Source organism: Solea senegalensis, unplaced genomic scaffold, assembly GCF_019176455.1.
Source record: "Solea senegalensis isolate Sse05_10M unplaced genomic scaffold, IFAPA_SoseM_1 scf7180000012731, whole genome shotgun sequence".
Taxonomy (NCBI): domain Eukaryota; kingdom Metazoa; phylum Chordata; class Actinopteri; order Pleuronectiformes; family Soleidae; genus Solea; species Solea senegalensis.
Window position 1 is genome coordinate 31,864 of NW_025320682.1, and position 27,762 is coordinate 59,625.

The 27,762-nt window shown below is 41.1% G+C and overlaps 2 protein-coding genes across 3 annotated transcripts in view; one reads left to right on the forward strand and one right to left on the reverse strand.

Annotated features, from left to right (window-relative positions):
- Positions 1 to 1,282: 1,282 nt before the first annotated feature.
- On the reverse strand, positions 1,283 to 15,151 carry tbc1d22b (TBC1 domain family, member 22B). Of its 2 annotated transcripts, XM_044015017.1 has the most exons (14): positions 14,659 to 15,151; positions 10,091 to 10,147; positions 9,530 to 9,722; positions 9,265 to 9,427; positions 8,318 to 8,485; positions 7,021 to 7,091; positions 6,645 to 6,773; positions 6,488 to 6,553; positions 5,525 to 5,639; positions 4,951 to 5,057; positions 4,783 to 4,858; positions 4,570 to 4,697; positions 3,764 to 3,859; positions 1,283 to 1,753 (listed from the first exon to the last, which is right to left on the reverse strand). In XM_044015017.1, exons 1-14 carry the CDS (start codon positions 14,712 to 14,714, stop codon positions 1,625 to 1,627), a joined length of 1,554 nt encoding a protein of 517 aa, XP_043870952.1. In that variant the 5' UTR covers positions 14,715 to 15,151; the 3' UTR covers positions 1,283 to 1,624. The 2 variants fall into 2 exon arrangements, with proteins under 2 accessions (XP_043870952.1, XP_043870953.1); XM_044015018.1 differs by lacking the exon at positions 10,091 to 10,147 and having other exon boundaries at positions 14,659 to 15,150.
- Positions 15,152 to 18,744: 3,593 nt separating this feature from the next.
- LOC122759976 (myelin transcription factor 1-like) overlaps positions 18,745 to 27,762 on the forward strand; it is a 108,657-nt gene continuing 99,639 nt past the window's right edge. Inside the window, exon 1 of the mRNA XM_044015008.1 lies at positions 18,745 to 18,767. The gene's annotated coding sequence lies outside the window, so the exon portion shown is untranslated. The remainder of the gene's footprint in view (positions 18,768 to 27,762) is intronic.

Genomic DNA, 27,762 nt, shown 5'->3' on the forward strand with positions numbered 1-27,762 from the left:
CTGAGCGTATCGCAGACCGTAATTACGTGGCCGTTTGTGCGATGGGAAAAATTCCAAAGGTTTCTGAAAGCTGAGAAGTTGAAAGTCCAAGTCAACATGTGGTTATTACGGTCATTTCACTCACGCCGTCGCATGAAGCTGGCGAATCAGTAGTTTCCATTTTTTGGCCTGTTTTTAGACATTAAGAGGAAAATATGTTTGTAACGAAACACACAAAATCTGGCGTTCATGTAAAACTACAGCATTTTTTTCTAAATAAAACTTTTAGTTTTCTTCATTTTTAATTGTTAATACACTATTTTAACACACAGTCAATTGTAAATAACTACCAGATATTGAAAGATATTCTGGAAAACTGGGTAAAAGCACTTTTGTGGTTAAAATAAACAAAAAAAAAGGCTAGACAGACATTTTGAGGCTTAGGTGTTAAAGGGTTAAAGATACACATTATCTTACAGGTTAATAACAAAATGAAGAGCCTGAAAGTTTGATGTTTTCTAATTTCTTTAACAAGCAAAGATTTAAATGTATTACTTTAAAGTTGTGCTACATTTTTTTGAAACTCTGCAGAATATTCAGGGGCCTGTTTGTGCCTTTGTCAAAGTGACTTCATGGACGTGAGCTGAACACGGCAGGAGAAAGTGTACGCACAAGGTCCAGGTCTGTCACCCTGTCTGTCAACCAGTCTGTCACCCTGTCTGTCACCCTGTCTGTCACCTGCTGTTGTGAACACGTCTGCTGAAAAAATCTCCTGCTGCGTTCCACACATGTAAATGGAAATCTTTGCCCAAGATTACGGCAGAAAATGTTACTTTTAACATTTTGATCAAAAGCTACATTAACCTGAAGTTCTGTCATGTTTCTACCACTGTTACTAACTCGTTCTCTTTCAATCACAAGAAAACCAGACAGGAAACATGGAACCTACTCTTTGCTACTTTTAAAAAGGTCCAAATGAAAGGATCAGTACTGTACAAGGAGTGATTGATGACTTTGATTGGTTTGATTGTACAGTGCAGATTTGGTAACTTTTGCTCAACATTGTCAGACTAAACAAGTCTGGGAAAAAAAGAGTCTTATTGTTAAACCTAATATTTCTTTTACTATGTGGAAACAACTTCTAAAGCAAATCTACCAAAAAATAAAAACAGAAGAATGTGTAGATGCCAGATTTCACTAAAGGGATGATCTCACAAACATTCATCATCCCTTCAAGTTACAGCAGATCAATTCCCAGTGTACACTTGACTTCAGAGACAATAAACAGTACATGTAACCCCAAAACAAAATGGCCTAGTTATGGTTATTCATACTGTACCAGTTCACAGAGGCAACGCAGCACGTCGACTGCGACTAACTTCATTCACCCAGATCCAGTGTGTGGCGTTCAGAGGACTTCATCATCACAGGAGAGGTTCAGGGGCTCTGAGATAAACACTGTGTAGGTCTCTCCCGAGGCTGCACTTGAACGCACCACCAGTCTATTGTAGGTGACCTGAGAGACCACGCCCAAAGTCTGTGGCGTAATCTCAGATGGTATGTGTCAATCCAGTCAGTCTGGTTTGATTCTGGAAAAACTCAAAGTTTGCTCAGTGTTTGCTTTGACGCCGAGGCCCCGGGGGCCCTATCTCTTGTAGTGACTGGGAGCATCAGCAAACGTGTACTTGAGTCTATACGCCTCCGCCAGGAGGAGACCAACTTCCTCATTCCCCCAGTGGATTGTCGGAACATTCTGCAGCAGCATGAGGAGGCCCTGAAGAGCAGAGCACAGGGACATGGGCGTCAGTCACACTCCCTCATCGTGTATGAAGAGAGCAGCCTTTAAATGCACAGTATGTGTATAAATATGTGCTGATCTATTTGTTCACCATTTGTACACTGGGGGGCACTGTAACATATTTTGTTGCCTTCTTTCAGACTTTTTCTAGAAATCAACACAAATCAAAGTGCTTCACAGGATAAAAACACATAAGGAACATGTAGTCTAACTCCTGCAATGTGACGTCTGCCACTAGGGGTCTCTCTCGCTCTCTCTTTCAAAACAATAACAACAAACTCTATGTTGATGAAGTTGGAGAGCTTCACCTCACTTTCTGATCAAGTGACTGGTCCTTGACAAAGCTGCTTAGTCTTCTTAGTCAACAGCAGGTGACCTTGTCTATATCTGACACACGCGTCACTAACACAACACGTCCTGTAACTGTTTCAAAGTAAAAGCACTCTAGCGTTTCTGTTCCCTCTTAAGATATTTTTTTTTTTCCCAACAAGGCTTTTATTGTGAAATACTTGCAGGACCAGCAGGTGTTTGGCTTCACACTGAAGAGTAAACAGGGGTCTCAAACTCGCCCAGTCCATGTCTTGTGGCCCTTCAGTTACTTTAATATTACAATGTTCCGATTCTATCTTCTATTTCTGTCTGTTTTGTTGTTTAAAGATTCATTTTGCACCATAAATATGTTGTTGTTGTTGTTGTTGTGAACTATCTATCAAAACAAACCCTTTTACTTTGAAATGGTGTGCAGTATCATTGTAAATATTTATAATTGCAACATCATGATGGATTATGAAGATACGATTTTAATTTTTAATTACTAAACAGTCCTTTTTTCATTTGACGGGCCCCTGGACCCCTCCTGACCAGCCTAGAAGTTCACTGGCACCAAGTTAATATTGAGTTTGAGGCCCTGGGTTTAAAACATTATTTATAAGGCAAACCCTTTATAAAACATAGCAGCAACTAAGCAAACGGATGATGTCATTAAAAGGCGACCAAATTGGATAAAACATTCTGTTAAATTCAAGTGTGTTTGTCGACATTTTTGCCAAAGTAAGGACACCGCTCAAGAAAAGAAATATTATGTAACTTTGGTATTGTCATTTTTAGATATTTGACAGCAAAAAAGTTAACATATTATTTCAGAAACATGGGTTAGTTTGTAAAATGTAAACATATATTCCGTACGTCTGTATGGAAGTAAATTCCTTACTGGCATTCTCTCAACAACAAGGAAGTGCTTCAGCTTCCTGTTTATCTGAAAAAGTGAACATGTGTCGTCTTGTGTGGATGGTTATCTGCCGTCTGTGATCAACTTTCTTCCTGGAGTTTTCACTTCACAACGTAATGGTGTTAACAGCTGTCGCCGCACGTGAATGTGGATTTACAGCTGTGCCTCGGGCTTGAGGGGCTTTTGTTTTGTAGCACAGGAAGCTCTTCATTTGTGTTTCATCAAGTTATTATTATAACAGTGTTAGTTTGTGTCTGTTTTGCTCTCATTCTCTGTTGTTTTTCTCTACAGTGTCATAAATAAATGTCGCCCTTGTCTGATAGTAATTCCTGAACCATGCAAACGTATATATTACATGTTGAGGAAATTGCATTAATGTACCTTTTACTAATTACACTACACCCGTCTTAAGTTTCTTCCCGAGCGTGTTTTAATTCTGAAAGAGCAAATGTAACGCGCACACACAATTTCCCCACGTGGATTTAATAAAGTATTCTGATTCTGAGGTGTATCGGGTATACATGTGCCAGTGTAAACAGGAAGGGGATTCCCTCCTCTGTAGTTGTTTGCTGAGTTCCAGAAAGTACAATCAGTGAGGTGAAAGATAAACAGCTGATAGTGGAGTTATCACAACCAATCAGGAGGCGAATTGCGGGTAATTATGTCATCGTTTTCAAAAGGTCTCCGTTTACGCCCTCGTTAGCCTGAATATTTGAGTGCTAACCTGATCAGTCATACAGTGACAAAAACAACGTTACCTGAAAGTCAATCATGGAGAGAATCTCTTTGCGCCACTCGATGAGGAAAGCAGCACAGACGTACAGGTGGAAGTGGGAGAAACCTTCGGCTTCAGACTTTGGGGAAAAAATAAAAGAATGTCACTGCAGACAGATTTCTTCACACAAAAACAGGATTGCAGAAACTCTACATGGTTATAAATAAAGAGGGGATAAGACTGAAGGTACAGTGTGTAGCATCTTTTATAGGTGAAGTTGTATGTTGCAGCTAAATATCCCTCAGCTCACCCTTCCCTTGTTGGAGAATCGATGGAGCCTTCAGTTTAGGTCGGCAACTAGTGATTATTTTCCATAATCAATTAATCTGTTGATTATTTTCTTGTTTGTTAGTTAGTTAGTTGTTTGGTCCATAAAATGTCATAAAAATGCTGATCAGAGTTTCCCAAACTTGAAATAATGACGTTCTCAAATGTCTTTAGTTGTCCACAAACCAACATTATTTAGCTTTAATGAAGAAACCGAAACTCTTCACACCAAACCAACAATTACTGAAAACACACACAAAACCAGATTTTGCACGGACACTGCACTAGTACTGATAACTTATAAGTAATAATGTATGATGAAGTACAACAGATTAAGATATACAAACAATGAACCAATACAATTAAAGTATTTGGTTTAGAGAATTAAATATTAAGTGTTTATACTGTTAAATATTAAGATACTTAATATTAAGTTAAGTATCTGAAGCTTATGCTGCTGTTGGTGATTGTCTGACCTTCTATGATAAATAAAGGATTGACGATGATGTAGAAATACATTACCTGGTATGTGTCCCAGAGACGGATAGTGCAACGTAGAGGCAACTCCCTCATGAGCAGGTTGTTCATCCAGCGGAAAGCAAACTGCAAGTATTCCACCTCGTACTTCTTGAAATGATTGTGAATGTCCTCTGGAGAAAGAACACACACACACACACACAGTATGGTGATGGAGTTGTGATGAGCTAAAAGGTCAAATGTCAGGCGTCCACTCACCATCGATCCTGCTGACCAGCTCCTCCAGGGCTTTCACTTTGTTCTGGATTCCAGGTTGAGCAAAGGTGTAGTTGTCCTGCGAGAGGAAAGAAATCTCAGTGAGCGACAAATTTGACCGGTGCTTTTTTTCTCCCACCAGCTCACTGACGCGTTTGTGTACGAGCAGACCTGGATTCCGTCCAGCAGTTTACTCATGCACCAGAAACTATCAGCTTCGATGTTTCTCTGGGTCTCAAGAGGCAGCGCCGCCATCTCAAAGTTCTCCACGTCCTCCGCTGGGAAAACAAACATTGATTCATCTGGCTGATATTTGCCATTTATTAGACATTTTCAGACAATTATTGTAATAGCAATAATAAAACATGCTGTTGTAATTATGTCACAGTTGTCCATGTTATTAATGAATTAGTTTTATATTAAGTAGTGATATTAATAGACTGATTGTGTTTTTATTGTGACTTATACATTGTTCCATATCAAAACAAACACTTTTACTTGGAGATTCTGTGAAATAGCATCATAAATATCTTAATTGTGATATCGTGAGGGGATACTATGTCGTAATTTTAAGCTCAACACATGTTTTCTAACTTTTCTTCCCAAGACTGGACTCTTCTTGACCAGACTAGTCCCTCACTGGCTCCCAGGACATTAGAGTTTGACACCCTGAACTAAATCAATGCAGCTTAGTCACTAACATTTGTGCTGGAGTGTGGATACTAAATGTGCACTGACTACTTACTGACAAACTCGGACAGGAAGACGACAAAGAAAGGAGTGACCAGATCGTTGATTCCCTGGACGTAGCCGCTGGCCGGGTGACGGATGGCCCAGATAAAGAGGATTCGCTCAAACACCTTTGATATGGAAAGACAGACGCACCATGAGATGACAAGTCAAACAGCACAGAGGTGATTTAGAATGTTTGAATGTTAGTTTGCTTTAAAGGTTTCAGTGACTAAAACTCTTGATCTTTTTAAAATCCATGTTCAATTTTAACACGTACGTACTAGAGCCTCTTTGGGAAATAACGCCGTTTCCGTTACTATTGATTGGTCCAGTGGTAGTTTTGTCACACATGCATGAATTCTGACATTACAGACGCACAGGAAACAAAATGAGTCAGAGAAAGAAGAAAACAGCAAGATCATGAAGCTCAGCGACAACGTTACAGCACTTACAACTTATTACCTTTTCCTTCTGTCCTTTTAAAACGATTTGAATAATGAAATTAAAAAATAGTGAGCGCTGACCTGAGTCGTAAAAAGCTATTAAAGGTTTGCTTTTAAAGATTCAGGGCTTTTGCTGGAAATGACAGAGAAACATTGCATAGCTGGTAAAAAAGGAGAAGAGCAAGAAGAAACTCGTGAGTTCATGCAGGTCAATGACAATCGGAGCTGATTAAAAACATTCCCACTGGTTGAAATCCCATTTAAATGAGGTTTTGACCATAAACATGAGTCTAAACATGAGATTTTTCACATCATCACCTTAATTATGGTCTTACGTTTTTCAGGACGGGCAGTTGATCTGCTGGTATTTTTATATTAATGAATTTGGTTCCTCTTGAAAAAGGTTTGGATGTCCCTGCCTTAGTAAAGCCTTTCTTATATACTTTAAAACAAGGGTCTTGCTTTGTAGAGGATGCCATCTCTATGTCTCTACAGCAGCCTGAAAGGACAAACGTCCCCCTGTCCCACCTTACCTCTTGGACTGCCGGCTGCTGGAACAATGGAATCAGAGGGTTTGTTCTTGGAATGTCGATGTGGATCTAACAGGAAGAAAAAATGATTACAAAGAATACTTGAGCTGTTGGGAGTACGTAGAAATAATTCCCTTTTGTCAAATATTAGAAACAGTACCTGTCTATATGTGTCTTTGTAGTGCTCGTCTGTCCTTGAGTGGTAATACTGCTCTATGAATCCAAAATATTCTTCTCGCTTCCTTTTTAGCACCAGTTCTCTGCGCTCCTTGTTGGCTGGCAGGTATCCCTGTCACAGTCCAGGGAAAGGAGGGAAAAACACAGAGGAGAAAGTGTTTTCTCAATACATGAACAGTTTCAGAGGAACAGAACAGCCTGGCAATTGGAGATAAAAGGAAAGCAGATAACGTTGCCAGGAAGGACAAGTCTTTCGACATCTTCCTAAGAGGCATTCAACTGGCTACACAGACACTAGAAAACATTAACAAGGAGTAATCGACACAGGGTGTCAGGAACATGAGGGTCATAAGACTTACGGAGAGAAGTCTCCATGTGATTGGCCGCACTTCTTTGGGGATACCCGACCAGCTGTGCTTTCGGAGTTCCTCTGCAACAGCACAGGGCAAAAATAATAAACATTTCCCTCTGACTCCGTTCAACCTGAGGCTACATCCACAAAAGAAAAATGGTTTTAAAGCACATGGACTCACACAACTAACGTTTTTGAATGTCGAAAATGTTTTGGAGATGCCGTGGGCTACACTTTAGTTTGTAAACTCTGCTGTAGTCTGGAGGAGCAGGAGAGAAGACGAAGGCCATGACACCGTGAGGTCAGTAAATCCAGTCCAATATGCACCACGCAGCACTCACATAAGGCCAGTAAACTACAATGCTTATTCTCTCCAAATAAAACAGACATGATGTAACATCGTAGCATGAAGGTGCTTATTTGTACAGGTGGAGAAGGACTAGATCCAGATAGTGGAGCTGTCCATCTCTGGTGACACTGTAAATGCTGTTGACACTGTTTTTGTCTCTCTTTCTCGACTTCTTTTTTTTTTTGTAAATCCAGAGAATTGCCTTAAATTGGACGCTTAAACTAATTTCTTCCACGACAGAGCGGCTCTTGAGAAACTGCATGATTCAAGGGGAACTCATGAACACGTCGTAAACAAGTCATTAACAGGGTCTACAATATGATTAGGAGTGTTAAAAAAGGACAGTGTTGTGAATTCAATAAACAACCCCATTCGAACGCAGCATATTTATGTATATACCAGTGGTGGTTGCTGGTTTTTACAAACAGGAGAAGCTCATTTCAGGCAGTTATTTATACATACATTCTGACATCCGCGCTGAACAAACAACTGGAACAAGGAAACACGATAGTGTATAATATGGACAACATTCCCAAGTAAAATCTGCACGGGACTGAATCAGAAAAGCTGTGCCATTGACTCCCAGAGACACTGAGCTTCCCTGAGAGTGACAATTTTACCACATTTATCCACTCAACGCAGTGGGAAAAAGCTGTTCTGTGCGGCCTCATGGAGATCAATTGACGCTGAGCTTCTACATTGCCAGAACGTTGCATATTACACCTTTATGAACCCTACAGATGTCAGTAGGGCTGTAAAGTCCCGGTCAACTGGTCAAAGTCGACTTTGTGCCGTGTTAATTTCATACAGTCTATGGTTAATTTGATTTAAGAAACTCTCCTTTTTCCTCAAATGACATTTAAACATTGCTGCTGCAGGTTGACTCATTCAGACAGACCCCAGTACCAGAGTATTACTAACAACTCTTCCACAGTGTTTTGTTCTTCTACTGTACCCAGATCGGTGTTGGGACTGGCAAGCAGCTGCTTGAATTTGTCCAGGCGACTCTTCTCCCGCACGGTCATGGGCGGGGCACCGGATGCGTTCTGGTCTGAGATGCGAGCCACCAGTGGGATGATGGGACGAACTGGGAGAGACTGCTGCTTCTGCAGTGTGGAACGGACTGTGGGGAATCACAGAAGAAGAAAAAAGAAAGAACAACTGTATTACAGTTGTGTGAGACATAATCAGCAGTACTCTGCACACTCCCTGTGCCAAGACAGGGACGCTTGGTTTGAATGAAAACGTGGCTGCACAAGGGTAAAGAAGGTAAAAAAGTGATTCTAGCCACTTAATAAAAATGAAACCTGCTTACATTAATGATATCTTATAAATATGATTATCTCAGCATTAGGCAGCCTCTCCTGAAAAAAACATTCACTCACCCGCACCAAAGTCCATGGAGAAAATCGGTGATTTTACATCACAGCACACAGGAGTTGTTGATCCACGTTTGCCTCCATCACTGAGAGCAAATGTGTTATCTTGCAATTTTGGTATTTGAATACCTCCATTTGGATTTAACCAAGTGACACAAACTCACCAAACAATGTGGACAAGCAGCTCTCGTGTTCTTAAGAGCTTAAAAACGCAGATTTCCTCCATGGACTCCGGTGCAGGAGAAACAGACGGAACAAGATGAGGCGGCAAACATGTTCTTAAAATAGTGTGTATTCAGTGCTGACTGTGTCAGTACCACACCACACTTTATCACTTCAAGCTCACTGGTGGGCTTTTCAAGGACATTTGTAGAACTGCAGAATGTTGTGTGCAGGCCCGGCACATGCTGAAGCCCTGATATTATAACAGTGGCTCTATAATTAACTTCACTATTCATCATCTGATAAGCTGCTCAGTACTCCTTAATGCAAATTCTACAGCTGCAGTACATTAGTCACATACCTGAGGACGAGCCGAGGTGGGCCTCACTATTAGACTTGACGACCTTCCCATTGACAGGCTCACAGTCTGCCTCCTCGTCCTCCTGAACGTCCTGGAGGTTTTGAGCTTCTGAGCCAGGTCCGTGTGACGTCCTGCTGTCAGCGTCTCCTGCCTGATTCTGCTCCTGTGAGGACACAGGACATGAGTCAGCATACTGTCTCTGCTCTACTTCAAACCAACTCATTACCCATATTTGATCAGTTGGAAGAGTGAGTCTTGCAGACACCTGCATCTGTACGGGCATAGAGTGCACGCCTGATGATGGCAGGGACGTAGTTGGGGCAGGAATCCCGAGGAAATCCTCATCTTCCTCGTCGTCGATGTCCCAAGCGTCATTGGTGCTGCGAGCAAACTCGTGGAAACTCGAGGCCTTTTTTGACTTGAGGTTGTTGAACTTGGGCTTGGTGTCTTTTGGATACCTGCAGGGGAAACATTCATAGGTCAAACAAATAAAGACAGAAAGTTAAACCCTTAACTAGCTGACATACACTCACAAAACCATCAACAAAATAAATAAAAAACCCACAAAACTGAAATCCAACAAAACAGGGTAATAAAACACAACAATGCTCTGAAACAAACTGAACTAATAGTACATTTGTAAAAAAGAAAAGAAAAGTGAAAAGGTGTGAAAAGTGCTAATGCATACAATGCAAACATGCACGATTCCTCCAAGCATGGAAAAAAACAACAACAGAAAAACGTGACAATGGGAGTGGCACGAACACAACGTGTCTGTGTTGACGACACGACACCATGCAAGTCCAGTTCTCACGTGCTCACTCACGTGCGCCGCAATCGAGGGTCGAGAGGTGGATGCTGTGCTCCGTAAACGGGCTGTACGCTGCAGAAGATGACGTGAAACGCTGTCAACGCTGTGCATTAAAAACCTACGCAGCTTCCGCCACTTTGACCTAGTTATGGTTAGAGATGAGCTGTTTCACAACACATACTCTGACATCATTGTTCAGAACACACAGGTTTTAGAGTTATTCTTGTTTGGACACTGTATTGTAGGGTTACAACAGGAAGAGTTAGAGGGTTTTCTTTCTGATTTCTTAACTCCTTTCTTTTCAACAGATTACAGTGTTGACTTGTAATCATTTTGACGGTGCCTAACCAACGCCTAATCCCTAACCTGTTAATGCCTAACCCTAACCTGAACCCAACAATCACTTAATCTATTATTAATTGATTACTAAATGAATCGTCACCTATTTTGATAATCGATTAATCGGTTTGTGTTTTTTTTCTTGTTAAATCAAGATTTCTGACTGTTTCAGCATAAAATTTGAATATTTTCTGGTTTCTTTGCTCCATATAACCAAGAACTCATTAAAACTGAATCATTTTGGTTTGTGGACAAAACAAGAAGTTTGAGAACATCTTCATTTCCAGGTTTGATAAACATTTTATGAGAAAATACTGGAAAGATTAATCAATGATGAAAATAATCGTTAGTTGCAGCTCTAAACCTGACCACAACAAAAATGCGGTTCTGCCTCATTAGGACTGGGCTTTGCTCTCCGTGAGGACTACTAGTCCATAAAGAATTCAGTGTCCATAGCAGAAAAGATCCTAAAGAGGTCACATATTCTGCACAATCAATGAGTCAAATTTGAGATGTGCGATTGTGTAAAGTCACTGAGAGAGGCAGACAGACAGACAGACAGACAGACACATGACAGCTCAGTTTTTACCTTCTAATCAAACATCACAGGCCCATCACACTTGGATTGTGCTGAGTTTTTTTAGCAGAACTCAGAGACAGCTTGCACAGCCCGCATGTTCCTCACCACCCTGCAGTGTCCACCGTGTTCAGCGGATGTGAGAATCTTATTGCTCAACCACCTTCAAACTCTGGGGGCATTCCATACAACAACATGATCATCAGTCTTATCATGAGATCTGTGGCCAAGCCCCGCAACTACCAACAGTTCACACTTCGCACTTCCTTTCCTTATCTCCTTTCACTGCAGCTTCCTCTTCTACATTCTAACATTTTGGGGGATTTCTAACTGGAAAACAATCAAAAACACTGGACCAAGCAATATATGCTCTACATCAGCATGAATCAAACGTGATAGTACAATACCTGAGGTGTTTTAGTGGGCGATGCTGATTTTTAGAAGTTGAGTTTTTAGAAATCAGGACAGCTGATGGCCGTTAATTGATACAGATCTTCTGGGCCAATATATTTAGCCCATTGTCCTTCTATCCTCCATCAGATAAAGTGCATCTGTTTACTGAAAACAAATAATACAAAAAGGTTTTTGCTTAACTTCCGTAACCAGTTATTGAACAACAACACTAATGGTCTGTCTTTCCAATCTACACTCTGTGCCTACACTGCTGCAGTGCAATTATATACAGTCATTTCAATAATAATATTATAATAAATTACCTTACATACCTAATATATAAATTAGGCATGTATAAAATAATTAAATACATGAAACTGATAATCAGGAAACTCAAACATTTACATTTGGATGAAATGATAAAGTTTTAGAGAATTAGTACTATTATTAACTATGCAAAAATATGTAAATTGCAATAACCACCATATGTCAATGTGTCATTAAATGTCAGGTTTTATGCAGTGTGGATATCAAAAAGACATAAATATCAGCATGAGTATGGATTTGTGTCACACTGTGGGCAAACATCATGTCTGCCTCATTTGCACCATTTGCGTGAACAAACTGACAAACTGAGAGCCTGGTGGCTGAGAACTGGGCCGGCTGATTATCTGCCGGTGCCAGAGTCCCCTGTTTACCAGCAACAGACGTGTTTTATCAGGAGCGGCTCAAGGACGTGCTGCAAGGCGGTTTCGCTGCTTGCTTTTCTTGTTTAAACATGTGTTTGGGCTTCTAGTCTTTCCGCCCACTATAGTTTGAGAGAAAGATCAGCTTTTGTGACAAAGGCAACAACAACAACGCCCTCTCCTCAGAGAGCTTCTCTTCTCAGATTTCCTAACCCGCACAACTACCTCCCCTCTCTATCATATACACATATATATACATATATATGTATATACATATATATATGCATATATACATACATACATACATATATGTATGTATATATGCATATATATGTATATATATATATATATATATATATATATATATATATATATATATACACACATATATATATATATGCACACACACACACACACACACACACACCCAGTACACCAGTCCAGCTTCTCTGCCAGCAGGACAACCACTCTATATTCAAAAGAGATAAGAAGGCAGTATGCATTATTATGGATGCCAAGTTGCCAAGACGCAGCTGAAAGCTTACACAACTGCTAAATGCACTCTTTGTATACATTGTCAAGTTGTGTCTTCTTCTTCATGAAGAGCCAGGCTTTAGGTTTCGTGCCACCTGCTGCTTATTTCAATTAACTCCCAATCTTAGCTTGACGTCAGTGAATGGAAACACAGGGTTCATGATTGCACTGACAGCCTCTTATACATAGGCGACTGGTTATCTCAGTTATCACAGTTATCAGTCTCTTTCCACGCAGAGAATTACAGATTACAGATTTACTGCAGTGATCCTCTCTCTAAGGTAAGGGTTGATAGGGTCAGGTTCACATTAAGACTAAGGATGAGGTGATACGATACTCTGCATTGATCTGATTCTGATCAAAATGACTAGATCATACATGTAGACAGAAAAATGAACCATCCAGAAACCCCCAGAATCACAAAAGTCAGAGCATAATGTTTTTGAAATGGCTGGTTAAGCAAGATTTTATGATTAACCAATCTGGAAAATCTTTTTATACTAATGGATTTAAAGGAATACCAACTGCATCCATCAATATAGTGGGAATAAGATTAGACATGATTTAAAACTGAATAAATACATATGATTTTCTTACCAACGATGTTGCTAGTGTTACAGATGTTTCTACTACTGATAAAAAGGTAGTTTGTTAGAGCATTTTAAGCAGTTTTATGTAATGTTCAGATGAAAGAAATCAGCCACATCTGCTCTGAACATGAAATAAGTGAGAGGTCTTTTCATATGCAGCATCTCTGAATGTGTTATACACACAAACACATTCTTTTCAATGGAGATGTCCATAGTAACATAGTTGTGACGCTCCTGTTTTTCTGGGGCGTGTCCACGTTGCACTGAGATGAAAATAAGTTTTTGGAGTGCAGTTAGCACTTTGAAACTGGTCAGGGTCAACGAGTAAATTAACTCAATAACTTCAGTGGCTTCTCATTGCAGCTCCCAGGTTTTGGTTGCTTAGTAACGGCAGTCAGAGAGAAACACACCCCCACAAGCAACTTGGTTCAAAACACCAGCTTCTTCTTTAATGTGTGTTTAGATGCTGAATGTAAAAAAATATAAAAAAATAAAAGCAGCTTATAATAAAAACAAAACAACGGCACAGAAGTGACAACGGGATTTCAATCCTTCACTGGAACGTCTTCCCCCTATTGGCGTGGGGGTGTAATGGTTGGATTCAAACATTGAAGTGAGTAACTGAGTTGATTTAAGTGAGACAACCTTAACTGAATAAATACTCCTTTAAATATGTATTTGCATATTCATATTTATTGAATTACTCATTTCACCAACCCAAACATACACATAGAGAAAGCGGGGCATAAATACCTCAGTGGTTCATATCTTTTGTTTTCCCTCTCCCTCAATGAAAATAAAAAAATGAATCTAGCAACTGCAAACCTTCTATAATCTAAAAAACTTCCTACACATGTTAATGAAGCTGGTTGAAATACAAACATTCAAACCTCTGGACAACATTCTCTTTTAACTACAGGAGAACAGGGACAAAACTAGTACTACAGTTTTAGTTACTAGTACTACAAACTATGTACCAATTAATTTCAATGGATTCATTCATTCACTGAGCTTTGACCTAAATGTCTTCAAATGTAACGTGCACTGGCCAAGCACCGGTATCGGTTGATACTCAGGGCTGCGATATTGGTATCGGTATTGGACCTGTTATCCCTCTCAACCGAAAACACCGGTTCATGTTTACGTCAGTGACCCATATGGCGAGTGACAGCTGACACCACACAGCGCCAGAGGAGAGGAAAGGCGACATGGAGGTGTCTCACTGTTTCTATCACACACACACACACACACAGACACAGACACACACGCAGACAGACAGACAGGCAGAACACGGTTGATTCACCACCAGCCTCCTGATATTTACAACACTCGTACACTTGCCTCTGTTGTAAATGAGCAGTGACTCGTATATTCGTGTACATTTACGATGACACAGCACAGTATCACGGTGACATTACATGACAACACCGCACAGTCACAGAGGGACGTGTTAAAATAACTCACCTTCCGGGAACCTTCGCGTTTCTCCTCCAAAAATGGATCCTGTTCTCGGTGGCCATACTCCGATAAACGCAACCCCCGTCACAGCGACACGCAGCCCGGCTCGTCGCATGAACGAACCGCGGTCAAAAATAAACCAACAAAAACAAAACACCGCTTCCGTGTTTCACGGGCGACCCTCATGCGTCTTTCCAGCGTTTTCAACGGCCGCTACACGGGAGCAGTTAGCTTCACTGCCGCGATGATGAGTAGTACGTAGCACCGGGAGCCGCCATCTTGGAGCAGCGCGAGCTCAGCGCGAGATTGGCCGGCGCGTGGAACAGGTGCAGCGGAAGTGTCCTATAGGAAGAGCCGCTGCGGTGACGGCGAGGGATGCGAGCTGACAATCAAACAAACACTAAGCTCACGGTGGTAGCAGATAGTCTCGTATTCTTCTTTGGTGTCGTGGAAACACGGGACCGGTGGTAACATGGCTGAACAAGAGGAGGACAAGAGGAGGACAAGAGGGGACAAGAGGACAAGAGGGCGTCGCGTTCAGGCGTCCAAAGAGAGACACAGGTGTTACTACAACACAAAATACAACAACGACTAAGAAAACAAGGCAGCAAAACACATTTGAGAGGGGTTTAAATGTCCCGTATGTAACATTTACAAACTACAACACAAAATACAACAACGACTAAGAAAACAAGGCAGCAAAACACATTTGAGAGGGGTTTAAAGGTCCCGTATGTAACATTTACAAACTACAACACAAAATACAACAACGACTAAGAAAACAAGGCAGCAAAACACATTTGAGAGGGGTTTAAAGGTCCAGTATGTAACATTTACGTATTTAAGCTAAGGGCTTTACACTGCACAGGCCACCATCTTGTGCTGCCATGTTTCTACAGTAGCCTGAATGGACAAACTACAACACAAAATACAACAAAAACTAAGAAGCAAAAGGCAGCAAAACACATTTGAGAGTGTTTGACAAACTTAAAGTTCCATTGTGTACATTTAAAGTTTATTGGCAGAAATTGAATTAAATACCCTTAAGTATGTTTATATTGGTCCATAACTGCTTCAGGAATATCGTAGCCCTAGAAGAGACCTTTATGTATTTAAAGGAAAGGGCTTTACTTTACACAGGCCTGAATGGACCAACCAGTGCGAGTTTGAGTTTTGTGCTTTGCATTTAGAGTTTATGGTGTATTATTTTATGATTGTCTTGCAAAATATTGATTATCATAGAATTGTTGTATCGTGATATTATTGGTATTGTGGTACCATGTATTGCATATCGTATTGTATTGCGAGGTTAAGTACCCTGTGATTCCCACCTCTACTTTCTGTTTTTATATCAAGGCAACTGTTGTTCTGTGACTCACATGAGAAAGGGAGGGGTGACTACAACACAATCTCACCATTCGATGTCGTCACTGTTTGTTACTCTGTGGACCTTTAAATAATCAGAAGTCAGAAGTCAAGAAGTACAACGAAATTATATGCAGTCCCAGTGCAAACAGTGTTTTTATGCTATAGACAAGGAATGTACATTTTATTTTTTTATTTTTTGGAGAAACAAATACACACTGCAACTTTACTGAAATACATTACAGCTGTCAACAGGGAATAACATTAACTTAGATCTAAATCCAAAGCAATTCTCTGCAGACTTGCTTCATCTTGTGTGACATAATGTTATCTTTCCCATAAAACATTCATGTCTACTTTGTAATCATTCCACGACCAGGTTCCAGCAGGAAAAGCACACTTGTTTCTGATTTGTAGTTGATTATTTTTTTAATAAAATAAACTACATACTGTAAATTCTCTGCACACCACGATGATAAATGTTCAAATCATATTCACATCCTCTCGACATCAGTACAGTATTTTTGTAAAGTTGATGCTCGTAGAATCTGACAGGACAAACTCACCTACTATTGTTTAGTTGACCATTAATTATTTTATTTTATTTATTTATCCTTTATTTAGCGAGGAAGGTGCCATAGTTACAGAGACGAGACGATTTCAGATATAAGACTCACAACAGAATATAAAAGTTAAAAGGACGTAATTAAAGCGGAGTAAGAAAGCGAGGTATAATAAAGTAAAGTGCAGAAGTATACAGGCCATACCAATAAGATCCTTAATCCGAACCCCACAAAGAGGTTATGTGAAACCACATGTTTCTTTCATAACGGTCCACAAAATGCCTTTGAATGTGTTTAAACAGTTTATACAGTGTCTGTAGTGAAATTATGTTTTGCAGCTCATTCCATGTCCACGGTGCATAGAAGGAGAACGTAGTTTGAGCAAATTCTGAATTAATTATGGGCACAATCTCAGGGTTGTGCGAGTGATGTCATGTTAAAAATGGAGAAAGTTGTGTTTTGACAGGCACCTCAGTTTTAGGAAGAGACAAAAGAGATGAAAAGTGATTCAAATGAGAACTGCCGTGTTTTATATCTATTGTCACTTCTAGATTTAGTTATCTATTCAAGCCACAAACTGCCACACAAATCAAAAATACTTCCTCATGTTTCAACCAAAACTTCCCTATTTTGCAATTTAGTATTTAGATGCTGCATGTTGAGGCTTTGTCCACATGAGGGCAGTGACAGAGCTGTGGTAAAACTGAAACCAGTTGAACAACCTCTTATTTACTGTAAATGTTTGAAAAGTGAGTTTTTGCACTGTATTGCTGCTTACAGAAAGCTGATAGCACACATGTGTCGGCAGTGAGGTGAGAAACACTGACTTATTGTCCATACTCCCGTTCATATTATCATGTATTTAATTGAAAACAAGCACCCTGCTGACGTTCACAGAGAGCATTTAAAAAAGAAATCCATGTGCCCCATTCAAATGTAGGCAAATGTAGGTTTTTGGGAGTCGTGGCTTTACTTTCGTTTTCAGTATTTGAATCGCAGGTGTTCTCCTCTTTCTGTTTGTTTAGGGAAATCACTGCAGCTCCTCACCTGGCGCTCGCCTCCTCCTCCGGCATCCAACGGATCGCAACTGACAGAACAAAGGTGAGTGAGCGTTCATTATTTATTTGGGGCTCCTTGCAGTCGCACTGTAGTATTTTCAGAGCCTGGGAACAAATGTGTGCCGTGGATCTCATGTCATTGTGAGCCGGAGAATAGATTCATTCACACATCATCTGGGATTATCACTTTTTATTTGTTTTTTTATTCATTTTCAAAAGATTTTGAACCTCGCCTCAGGGCAAGTCTTGTGACTCTGTTCCCTGCGCTGTGTTGAGTGTGGTCAGCTCACAGAAGCACAGAAGAGAGCAGATACACTAATAGAGTCACAAGGAGGGACAATGGGGAACTGTGTGTGTTGGGATTGCAGAAGCTGCCGGGGGCTTAACAGTTTGCAAAATGACACTCTACTTTTACTTTGAAGGGTTTCCAGCCAGACCACAATGGTGACTCATTTCATTTCTTTGAGATGGGAACATTTATATAAATATTGCTATAAATACCAATATGATTTTTAAAAGACACTGAAAAGCTCTTGTTCCTCTGTTACCGTCTGTGACTGAAGACCACACTGAAGAGAGTTGTTTTTATTTAAATAAATGCGCGTAGTGTGTTTTTCCATGGCACATGCTCTGGGGAAGTTGATGCCCCCCCAGCTAAATTTTGGTTTGTGTGACCCCCTTGTCCTGCTCCCTCTCTCACCCCTGAAAGGAGGGCATTGTGACTTCTTCTCTTCTTGAATACTTTTAGTGGCAACAAAACTACTCCGACAACATTCTTTTACGAAAAGAGGGACTGTCTTCTTTTGTTGCCCTGTCGCTGTGGCGAGGACACAGAGGAGACACACACGCAATTTGGACAAGATTTAGGGAATTTTAAATAAAAGTATTTGGGAGAAAAAGTGGTGAGTTTTTTTGAGACTTTTTTAGAGAGAAAAGTGGTTTTATTTGCAAAGAACAGGGAAATGGTTTCACACTCGCTGAGTGGACACTGACAAACTTTGTTTCCTCTTCAGGCACATGGTGATGTATAGGCCAGTCCATGGTCTAAAGGTCAACAGGTCATCAATTGCTGTTCTCGCGTGCTCTGACTGTGACCAGGCCATGAGGGATTGTGAATTCTCTGAGAAAGGTAGGACAGGCGCTTTTTTTCTCTCTCTCTCTGTGTGTGTGTGTGCATCGATGACTCCTACGTGAGTCATTTGCATATCAGAGGATGTAAAAAGAGACATCCTCGTAGACATCCTTATAGCCTGTGTCCGGTACTGACATTTGCTTAAAGCTCCAGTGTGTAAGAATTAGTGCCATCTAATATCCACAGAACTACGGTGGCCTGAGCATACCAGAAAGGTTGTCATTATTCTTTGTTTGTCGGAAACAAGACAGCGACCTCTGCAAAAGCAAGGCACTCGACTAAAGTTCATGTAAAAGGTCAATAATCCGCCACCTACTGTTTCATGTCCTGCATTGCTTGATCTACATAGACTAGGCCTACACTGAACACTGTTGTGGATACTGTCCACTGTCTCTCTCTGTCCTCCATTGACGTGAGATTCCATGCAGATGTGACGATGTGATGCCTGGGAAATGCAAAATTCCAAGATCTCTGTCTCACCCAAGACAATTACGATGACTGACTTTGACCTAGATCCCAAGGACAACCACATGTCCAGATGCAGAGCGTGCTGCAAATCAATAAAAGTGGACGCCATGAGCAAAGTGGCTCTCACAAGTTGTCCTCCCATCTTAAGCTGTGTCAACACATTTAGTCCTTGAATTTGAAGGAAATGGTCAACCATGGGGGAACCCTGGAGAATGTATATATTTATTCACCTTAAAGTAGATTACCTGATGGTTAGAGTAGTTTCCTCTGTAGTGGGAAGTGGGTGGGTCTGATTGTTAAAATGGTACTTGTGAAGGTAGAATATTGCACTATAGCAAATACTCCTGAGTTGCAGCGCGTTGCAGACACAGGAGATGGAGTTTATGATCTATAACCAGCTGCCTCTACGTAAATGTTATATGTGGATGATAAAACACAAGCGTACTACAACACACTTGACCGGGATGTTGCGGTGCTGATGCTCGCACATAGCCAATGACCTTGTGAGGGTGCAGCAGCTGACCCCAGATCAGATTGGTTTTAGCGACATTTTACAGCCCAGTGCCTGCTTATGGCACATTAATCCTCATACAGCACCTTTATACACCACCGTGGTGTATAAATCTGTGAGGGGGCGGGGTGAGGCTCACCCACCACGCTCTCCTTCAACACTAGGTGGTACTGTTGGTGAATCTTGACTTATTTATTGTGTTGTAGGTTTAATTTTTAATTCAAATGGATGAAATTGCCATTATTGCCTCCCTCTACGCTGAATTTGGTAGTTTGTTGACTGACCTTTGGCAAAAGTCACAGTCATTTTTTGGTTTATTATTATTATTATTATTATTGTTCTTTTTATTATAATTATAATAACAGAGTGCATGGCTTTACTCAATTATGGAATGTTTATAGGAATAGTCTGTCCATGCTCCTCTTATGGTTCATTATTGCTGTGTTGGTTGGTCTGATTTGTCTCTGGCACAGACGTAAACACGGCCTCATTTTTATTTATAAGTGTACTTTAGGATCAGGTTCAGGTTTGTATGGTCTTGGGTCACAGGATTTGTTTTTATTGTCAGTTCCATGAGTCAGCACTGATGTGGAAAGGTTGCATTTAAGTCCCTGTGACTGTCTAAGGCTGTGCAAAATGAACTGGAGGAGCTGGTTTTAATGTCACTAAACCACTATTTGTTGATCACTTGAAAGTTGTGCTCCTGCCTGTTTTGACCAGGACACTCTTGTAAAAGTTGTTCTTATACTCAGTGAGCTTTATCCTGTTTAAATAAAGGTTTAATAATAAGACAAACCTCAAACAAACTAAGGACAGGAAATGATGATGATTGGAATACGTGGGAAGTGTCTGTGTTGTCTTTAATCCACGTTTCCAAAACATTCAGTACCAGCAGAATGTGCATTCATGTGTGTGTTTCCTTCGCCTGCTGTGCTGGTGAACAAATATTAGGAGTTAGTTCCCCGAGATAAGCAGTAGGTGGTGTAAACGTCTGAGTCACAAGAGAAGGATAAAAAGAGCACACTTTGACAACGTAAATAAAAACAGTGTGTGTTTGGCTGCTGTTTAGCAAGCATCTACTTTCATCATAGTATTTACTTCTTGTACTACACGTACCTCCTCTCGTCTGCTGTTTCTGTTTATTTGTTCAACACAGGAGCTTGAGTTGAGTTTCTATCATGTCATGTTTAAAGACTTCCTTTTATTCATTTAATCTGTTTCTTTTGGACTCATTCACTAAAACGCTTTTAGTTAAAAGTTCATTTTCTCCTCAAACGTTGTTTTTTCTTCTTCAATATTTCACCATTTCTTTCTGTGTTCTTCTGAATTTTCGGTGCTTCCATTATTTTTTTGAACGTGTACAGGCTGATGGTGGTTTTTGTATTTGGCTGCATTCAAACCTAAACCTCTGCCATGTGCATACATTTGATGTTGTGGTTTCTATGCCTTTGAGTCATGGTGGCGTCAGTCTTCATGGTTGTCCTGATTGTCAGATCTGTCCCTGACCATAACGGATCCCGCCTGGTTACCTGGCTTCTGTCCTTTTGGCTTCAAACGTCTATGTCACATGACCGAGGCCACTGTTCTCACACACACACACACACACTTTATAACCTCTTCCCCACACTGTTAAAATGGACGTCATTGCTGTTGCTCTTGGGTTCTTTTAGTGTTGGATTGTTGTCTTTGCCTGATGGAACCTAACGTGCGCAGGTGTTTTGCCTTTCCAAACTGTGTTTAATACGCTCATTTGGAGACAGATGGCCTCCAATTAAGTGCTAGACACACATTAAGGCTAATGGACACGATGATGATGATGATGATGATGCACCTGACCACAAGCTGGAGCGTAAATGTGCGACTTCTGTTTTGTGATCAGAAGTTTTCAAGTGTGATTTCACTTTGCAGTCGTATCCATTCACAGTCAAATCTCTTTGGTGCACAAAATACTGTATTAAAGGGTTTGAGGCCGCTGTATTTTACCTTTGCTATTCTAAATTTCTGTGTGACATTTTTATGATATTTTTCATTGAGGGCTCTTGCATGCCTATGAAATTCAGAGAGAGGTTTTGCAGGAGCAGCAGAGAAGTCTACGACCATGTTACGCTTTATTCCAAGTGAGAGAATAAGAGAGGATATATATAGTATATAGTACGTGTGTGTGTGTGTGTGGTGCACTTATCGTAAAAAGCAGCCCTGAGACACAAAGTGTGACAGTGTTTACTGCTGCTGTGCTTTTAGCAAATATCTGTCTTTACCTCTCTGTTGTTATCACTCTACTTATTATGGATTCACTAACACGACACAAACACAGACATGTTTTTATATATAAGTGAGGACCTTACCCTTCTAATCCTAACCCTAAAACCAGGTCTTATATCCCTGAAAAAGCCCTTTAATATCGTGGGGACCACACAAAATGTCCCCGCAAAGATATAAAAACATGTACACACACTCTGCTCATTCCACTTGACACACTCGGTTTAGCTTTGCTAGAGATTGTGTGTGTTTCTTTGTGCATATGTGACTGTGTGTGTGTGTGTGTGTGTGTGTGTGTGTGCGTGCCCAGCAGACTGAGTTATGAGCGTGAATGGAGTGAATGGTATTTGACCATGTGCATTGTGGTTTATGAGATGAGCAGGTGTTAATGACTCTGTCACCAGTAAATGGGCTCTGATTTGTAGCACAGCTGTCGCTCCGCACTCTGATCAACGCAGACCTTCTGGAGACACACACACACACACACACACACCTACCACCTACACACAACACACACACACACACACACAGAGAATTAGTAAATATTTAGAGCATACCCCAGACCTAAACATCCGTATTAAACCATACATGCTCACAGGCCAGTTCATGTAGATTGCTATTCTGGCACAAACAGACTCATTAACGTTTGTTGTCGATACAGAAAGTAATTGCAATCTGAAGTCTAATCAGAGAGAAATTACAGCTGTAGCGGTGCAGGCAGCAGTCACACATTAGATCTCATATCCAATCAATGCACCTATTCCTCAGAGAGGCCGCTGATCTATTACGTGGTATTGGTTTTGTGGCTTTGATCCCGCTTTTGTAGATACATTGCAGATGGAGTTGTATAGCAGGGTGGTGGTGCTTCTGGCTTGGGGTGCAGTGGGGCTGTTGAACCAAAGGGACCAAACCTCCGCTCTTTCTAAGCATCCACCCCGCTGGGATTATCCTCCCAGGGATGTGCCCTGTAGCTGAACCTGCTCTCCTCCTCCTCACACTTTGACTGTGTCAATCAATAACAAATCACATCTGTTGGAGCATTTAAACTTAGTGACTTTGTGTGGGTGAAGGATCGTAGATGTTGTGGAGGAGGATACGAGGACAGTTGGGGTAACAGAAGAGGACACAGGTGTTATGGGAATTATGCACCTCATGTAATACATGAAGACAAATGCTCAATGCAACCGTTGATGTGACCTGAGACCACTCACTCTTTGTATTGTTAATGTAACTGTTGGATGCGACTTTTGACCAGTGACCATATGTATTGTTTTAGGAACTGTTTGAAGTAACTTAACTAATAGAGACAATGGGTCTGCGACTGAGGGCAAGGTGATAACAAACCCACAGAGGCGGGGGTCTGCACCTTATGGCAGGGTGATAGCTGACCCATTGAGACAGATAAATACCTTGCGATTCCTACAAGACAGGGAGTCTTCACTTTGTAACTGGCATGTGTGTGTTGCTTTGTGGCATGTGTGCCTCTTGTACAAGATTAAACCCTTGTTTGGACACTGAGCTGACTCCGATCTCCTTCCTATGGATCTCAATTCTTTTGACAACAGGGGTTATGAAGGTTAGTCTGAAGGTAGAGTGTCTGACCCTGCATATACATGACAAATTTTGTTCAAATTCAACGTGATTTTTTTCCCTTAATGTGATTTTGCCAAAAGAAATTTCAAGAACTTTCCTGAATATTTGGGCAGATTCTCACCGTAGTGTAATGGGAACATCCTTGTTTCATCACCTACCATCACAAACAAACCTTACGATTAATGATCCTTTACAAACTGTAGACAGGAAGAGACACACTTGGAGATGGAAATATAACCTACGAGGTGGAGGTAAAATTATCTTTATCATTGTGGACTTTATGATAAATTACTCAATTAACACGATGGCATCTTTTATTAGACTCTTCCTGCCTCAAAAATACCCACTTTGTTTACGGTGCATTTCTGTAACGAATAATTCTTGTGTTTGTTTAAGGTGTGAAGAACAAACCGAGATCATTTTAGTTGTAAATTAGTTTAGTTGCTACATTATGCCTCAGATTCATCAGGTAAACTGTGCACCACTTTCTGATTGGGGTCATTTTTGAACATTTGCGATGGTGGTTCAGTGGTAGAGTGGGTTGTCTCTCAACTGGAAGGTTGTGGGTTCAATTGCCACCTCCACTAGTCTCCAATTGACCTTGGGCAAGCTTCTGAAGGTTGTGTGATTAAATAAATACATTTTTCCCATTTATAATCCTGTTGTCTTTCTGTAAGAAGGTTTGGATTCTGACACCAGGACGTGCTGAGTTTTTAAATGAAGCCTTTGGTGACGTGTCAGTAACTACCACTGGAAATGTACATATTTCTTTATTTTTTCTTCTTCTGGATGTTCCTGCCTCCTCCCACTGTCTACATCATGTAGGTCAGGTTGATTGGTGAGGTGTGTTTGGTCTCTATTTATAGCATCGAGGGTGTGTAGCTAATGAGTGGGAGATCATCTGTGTTGACAAGCAAGAGTCTTAATTCTCCCCTGGAGTAAACCCCACACGTGGTAAAAGAAAAATCCTTGGAATGCCCCTGTCAAATAATATTGTTTTGTTGAGACTTTTGTGACTTCATCAGGGTTTAATCTATGATGTGAGATTACATATTACCATTTAAAAAAATATATATATATAAGCAGTTAAAGTTCAATGAAAATATCTTTATTTATTTATTTTTTAAAAAATTATGGAACACGTTAAGGAAATATAAAAACCAAACAAGATGGATGACAAAGAAACACTAATATGTAATAAAATAAATGAAAGTAAAGCTTTAAAATAATATCAAATAAATCTGAGTAATTGGACGGAACAAGCCGATTTGATATTGAATATTTCTTCAAAATTTCTTGACATTTTATGTTCAGAACATAATCAATGGATTCATCGACTATAAAGAAAATAATCATTAGAGCCTGAGACGTTTTACGCAATCTTCTGTTATTTTATGAACCAAACTATTCTGATTAATCAAGAAAAAACAATCAACAGATTAAATGATAATAAAAATAAGCAGTTAGTTGCAGTGCTATAATTCCTTATTGAGTAAAAAGCTAGTTACATGATAACATTTGAACTCAGTGGTATAGTTGTCATTGTAACCTCTTACCAGCAGATGTCACTGTTGCAAAGTCTTTCCAGAGTCTGGCTCAGGTCGTTCACTGCTTAGCCTCTCAGTACCAGTTTGGCCTCCTTCAGACTTTCTAAACATCGATCACATTGATCCGTGATATTTGTGCTGAAAACTCTGAGCTCCGTCTCAGAGCGCTGGTGTTTTACACTTCAGGGAGATGTCAGCACACTCTTATGCCGCCATGTGTGAAAAGTGTGTGTTTGTTAGGTTTGGAGCGACTCCCACCGAGTTTTGCCCTCTCTCATGTCTCGGCATCACGTCCTCTGTGTCCCCGACTTTGTCCCCCCCCCCCGTATCCATTTAGAGGCGCGAGCTGTGGCAGCAATTCCACTCATGTTTCGCCGCACCTTGTTGACTTTAGCCTCATTACGAGGCCAAATGAATATGACGAGTTGTGACATTAGGCTACAGCTGGAACAAATGTGCCAGCCGCTCGCCAATATTTCTCCACACACACACACACACACACACACACACAGAGAAACATGTGCTCACTTTTTTTTTCGGGGAAGGGCTCGTGGGGTTGATGGGTTTGCAACAATATTGGAAATGTAGATGGTCCTGTGTTTTTGAATTGGATTGCACGCTTTGATGCAGAGACAGATTGTAAACTGTGATTTTATTAAATCCTTCATTAGGATTCATCAGTGAGATTGGATCAGAAAAAGGTCACCGTGCAGATGTGCCTCCCCCCACCTCTTTGCTCCATCCCCTTTTTATAATTGCCCTCCCTCCCCTTCCTCTCTCTTGTTTTACCCCCATTTCTCTCTCCCTGATTCCACTTTGTAAAACATGGTGGGACTTGCTCTCACCCACCTGCTTCCCCTGACTCTCTCTCTCTTTCCCTCAGCAGCCTGAAACAAATTTGCAACGAAAATGGGGAAAAATGATCATCATGGGCCTGCTAGAGTAACACAAGGTGTGATATATCCCCCTCACGACCCCCCTTCTCCAGCACCTCGCCACCATCTCGGCTGGCGCCAGTGGGACGCCTGTGCCACAAATCATTTGTATACTCTCATTTCTCGCGAGCGGCCCGCGATGTTGCTTACTGCTTAGCGAGCAGATGACTTTCAGAAGGAAGAGTGAATTGGGAGGGAGGGATGAAGAGATGGGGAGATGAGGAAAGAGGAGCAGAGGGAGGAGAGGGGAGGTGTGTGTGTGTGTGTGTGTGTGTGTGTGTGTGTGTGTGTGTGTGTGTGTGTGTGTGTGTGTGGCAATTTGCCGGCAAGCAGGGACGTCGGTGGGAGTTGGATCTGAAATTGAGAGGGAAATTGTGTGCACCATATGTCAAGTTCTGCAAAGGAGATTTTCATTGTGCACCTATATTGTGTGTGTGTGTGAGTAGATAAATGTGTGTGTGAGTAGATGAATGTGTGTGTGTGTGTGTGTGTGTGTGTGTTTTCTGTTTCAAAATGAAGCATCTGTGCTGTTTATTGAATCACCTTCACCATTGTCTGTATTCCCCACTGTTATCACCAAAAGAGCTGCTGCCCCACTTAACTACAAGGAAATGGAAAATGTGGTGCACATATTGTTTCTGGCGTGTGTTTGGTCATCTTTGTCTCTCACACACACACACACACATGTACACACACACACACACCCTTCCCCCACCCCTGCTCAGTGTGAGACATCATGATTCTTCTGGTACACTGAATACATTCTCCATGCAGGCTGAGCATTGGTCCACGCTGGCAAACATGTGACATTACCAGGAAAAGAGTGCTTTTTTTCACCTCACACACACACACACACACACACACACACACACACACACACACACACACACACACACACACAAATGTTTGTGCAGCTACTCTTCTTAGGACATTGCCTTGACTTACATTCATTGAGATGGCCTACACACAACACTATCCCTCACCTTAACCTCTCCATAGTATGTTAAAAAACTAAACTTAACCAGTTCCTCAGGAATCAGGTTCTGCCTCATTAGGACCAGGTTTTTTGGTCACTATAAGGAGTACTGGTCCTCACAAGGTGAGCGTTTATGCGGGGAAGAGGCGTCAAATACAAGAACACGCGCACACACTCAAATCCCCAGGTCCATAAAACAACCATAAACACACCTATCACTGCATGCATTCACAAATAGACATTCACCCTCATATGCATAAATAACCCACAAGCATTGTGTGTGTGTGTGTGTGTGTGTGCCCCGCCACCCCCCACAGACTCACAGAAACACACACTTAACATGTAAATATGTGCGTGCACACGCTAATGCACTCAAACATCACCTTCCAGAATACAAACACAGAGGCTCCTTCTTTTCCTCCAAACCCACACACACTCACACATTCTCACACTGCACACACACTGACAGTAAATACCGAGTGTAGACTGTGTGGCACAGTGACCTGCAGAGGAACCCGTACACTTTGCCTGCCGGTTCCACAGGACCCGGTGTTTTCAGGAAAAGCCATGCAGTATTCATGGCTTCACAGTCACGGGAGTCCACGGGGCAGGAGGGTGGAAACTGCAAACACGGTGGAAGTGCGCTGCAAGCCCGCTCAGCAGGGGCACTGCTAGTGTTACACAATACACACACACACACACA

Excerpts from the sequence above, each read along its gene's own strand:
- tbc1d22b (XM_044015017.1), bottom strand. The coding sequence starts at position 14,714 with ATGGCCACCGAGAACAGGATCCATTTTTGGAGGAGAAACGCGAAGGTT. Across the intron at positions 10,148-14,658 it reads AACGCGAAGGTTCCCGGAAG|CGTACAGCCCGTTTACGGAG; the intron begins GTGAGTTATTTT and ends CATCTTCTGCAG. Across the intron at positions 9,723-10,090 it reads GACCCTCGATTGCGGCGCAC|GTATCCAAAAGACACCAAGC; the intron begins GTGAGTGAGCAC and ends TTTCCCCTGCAG.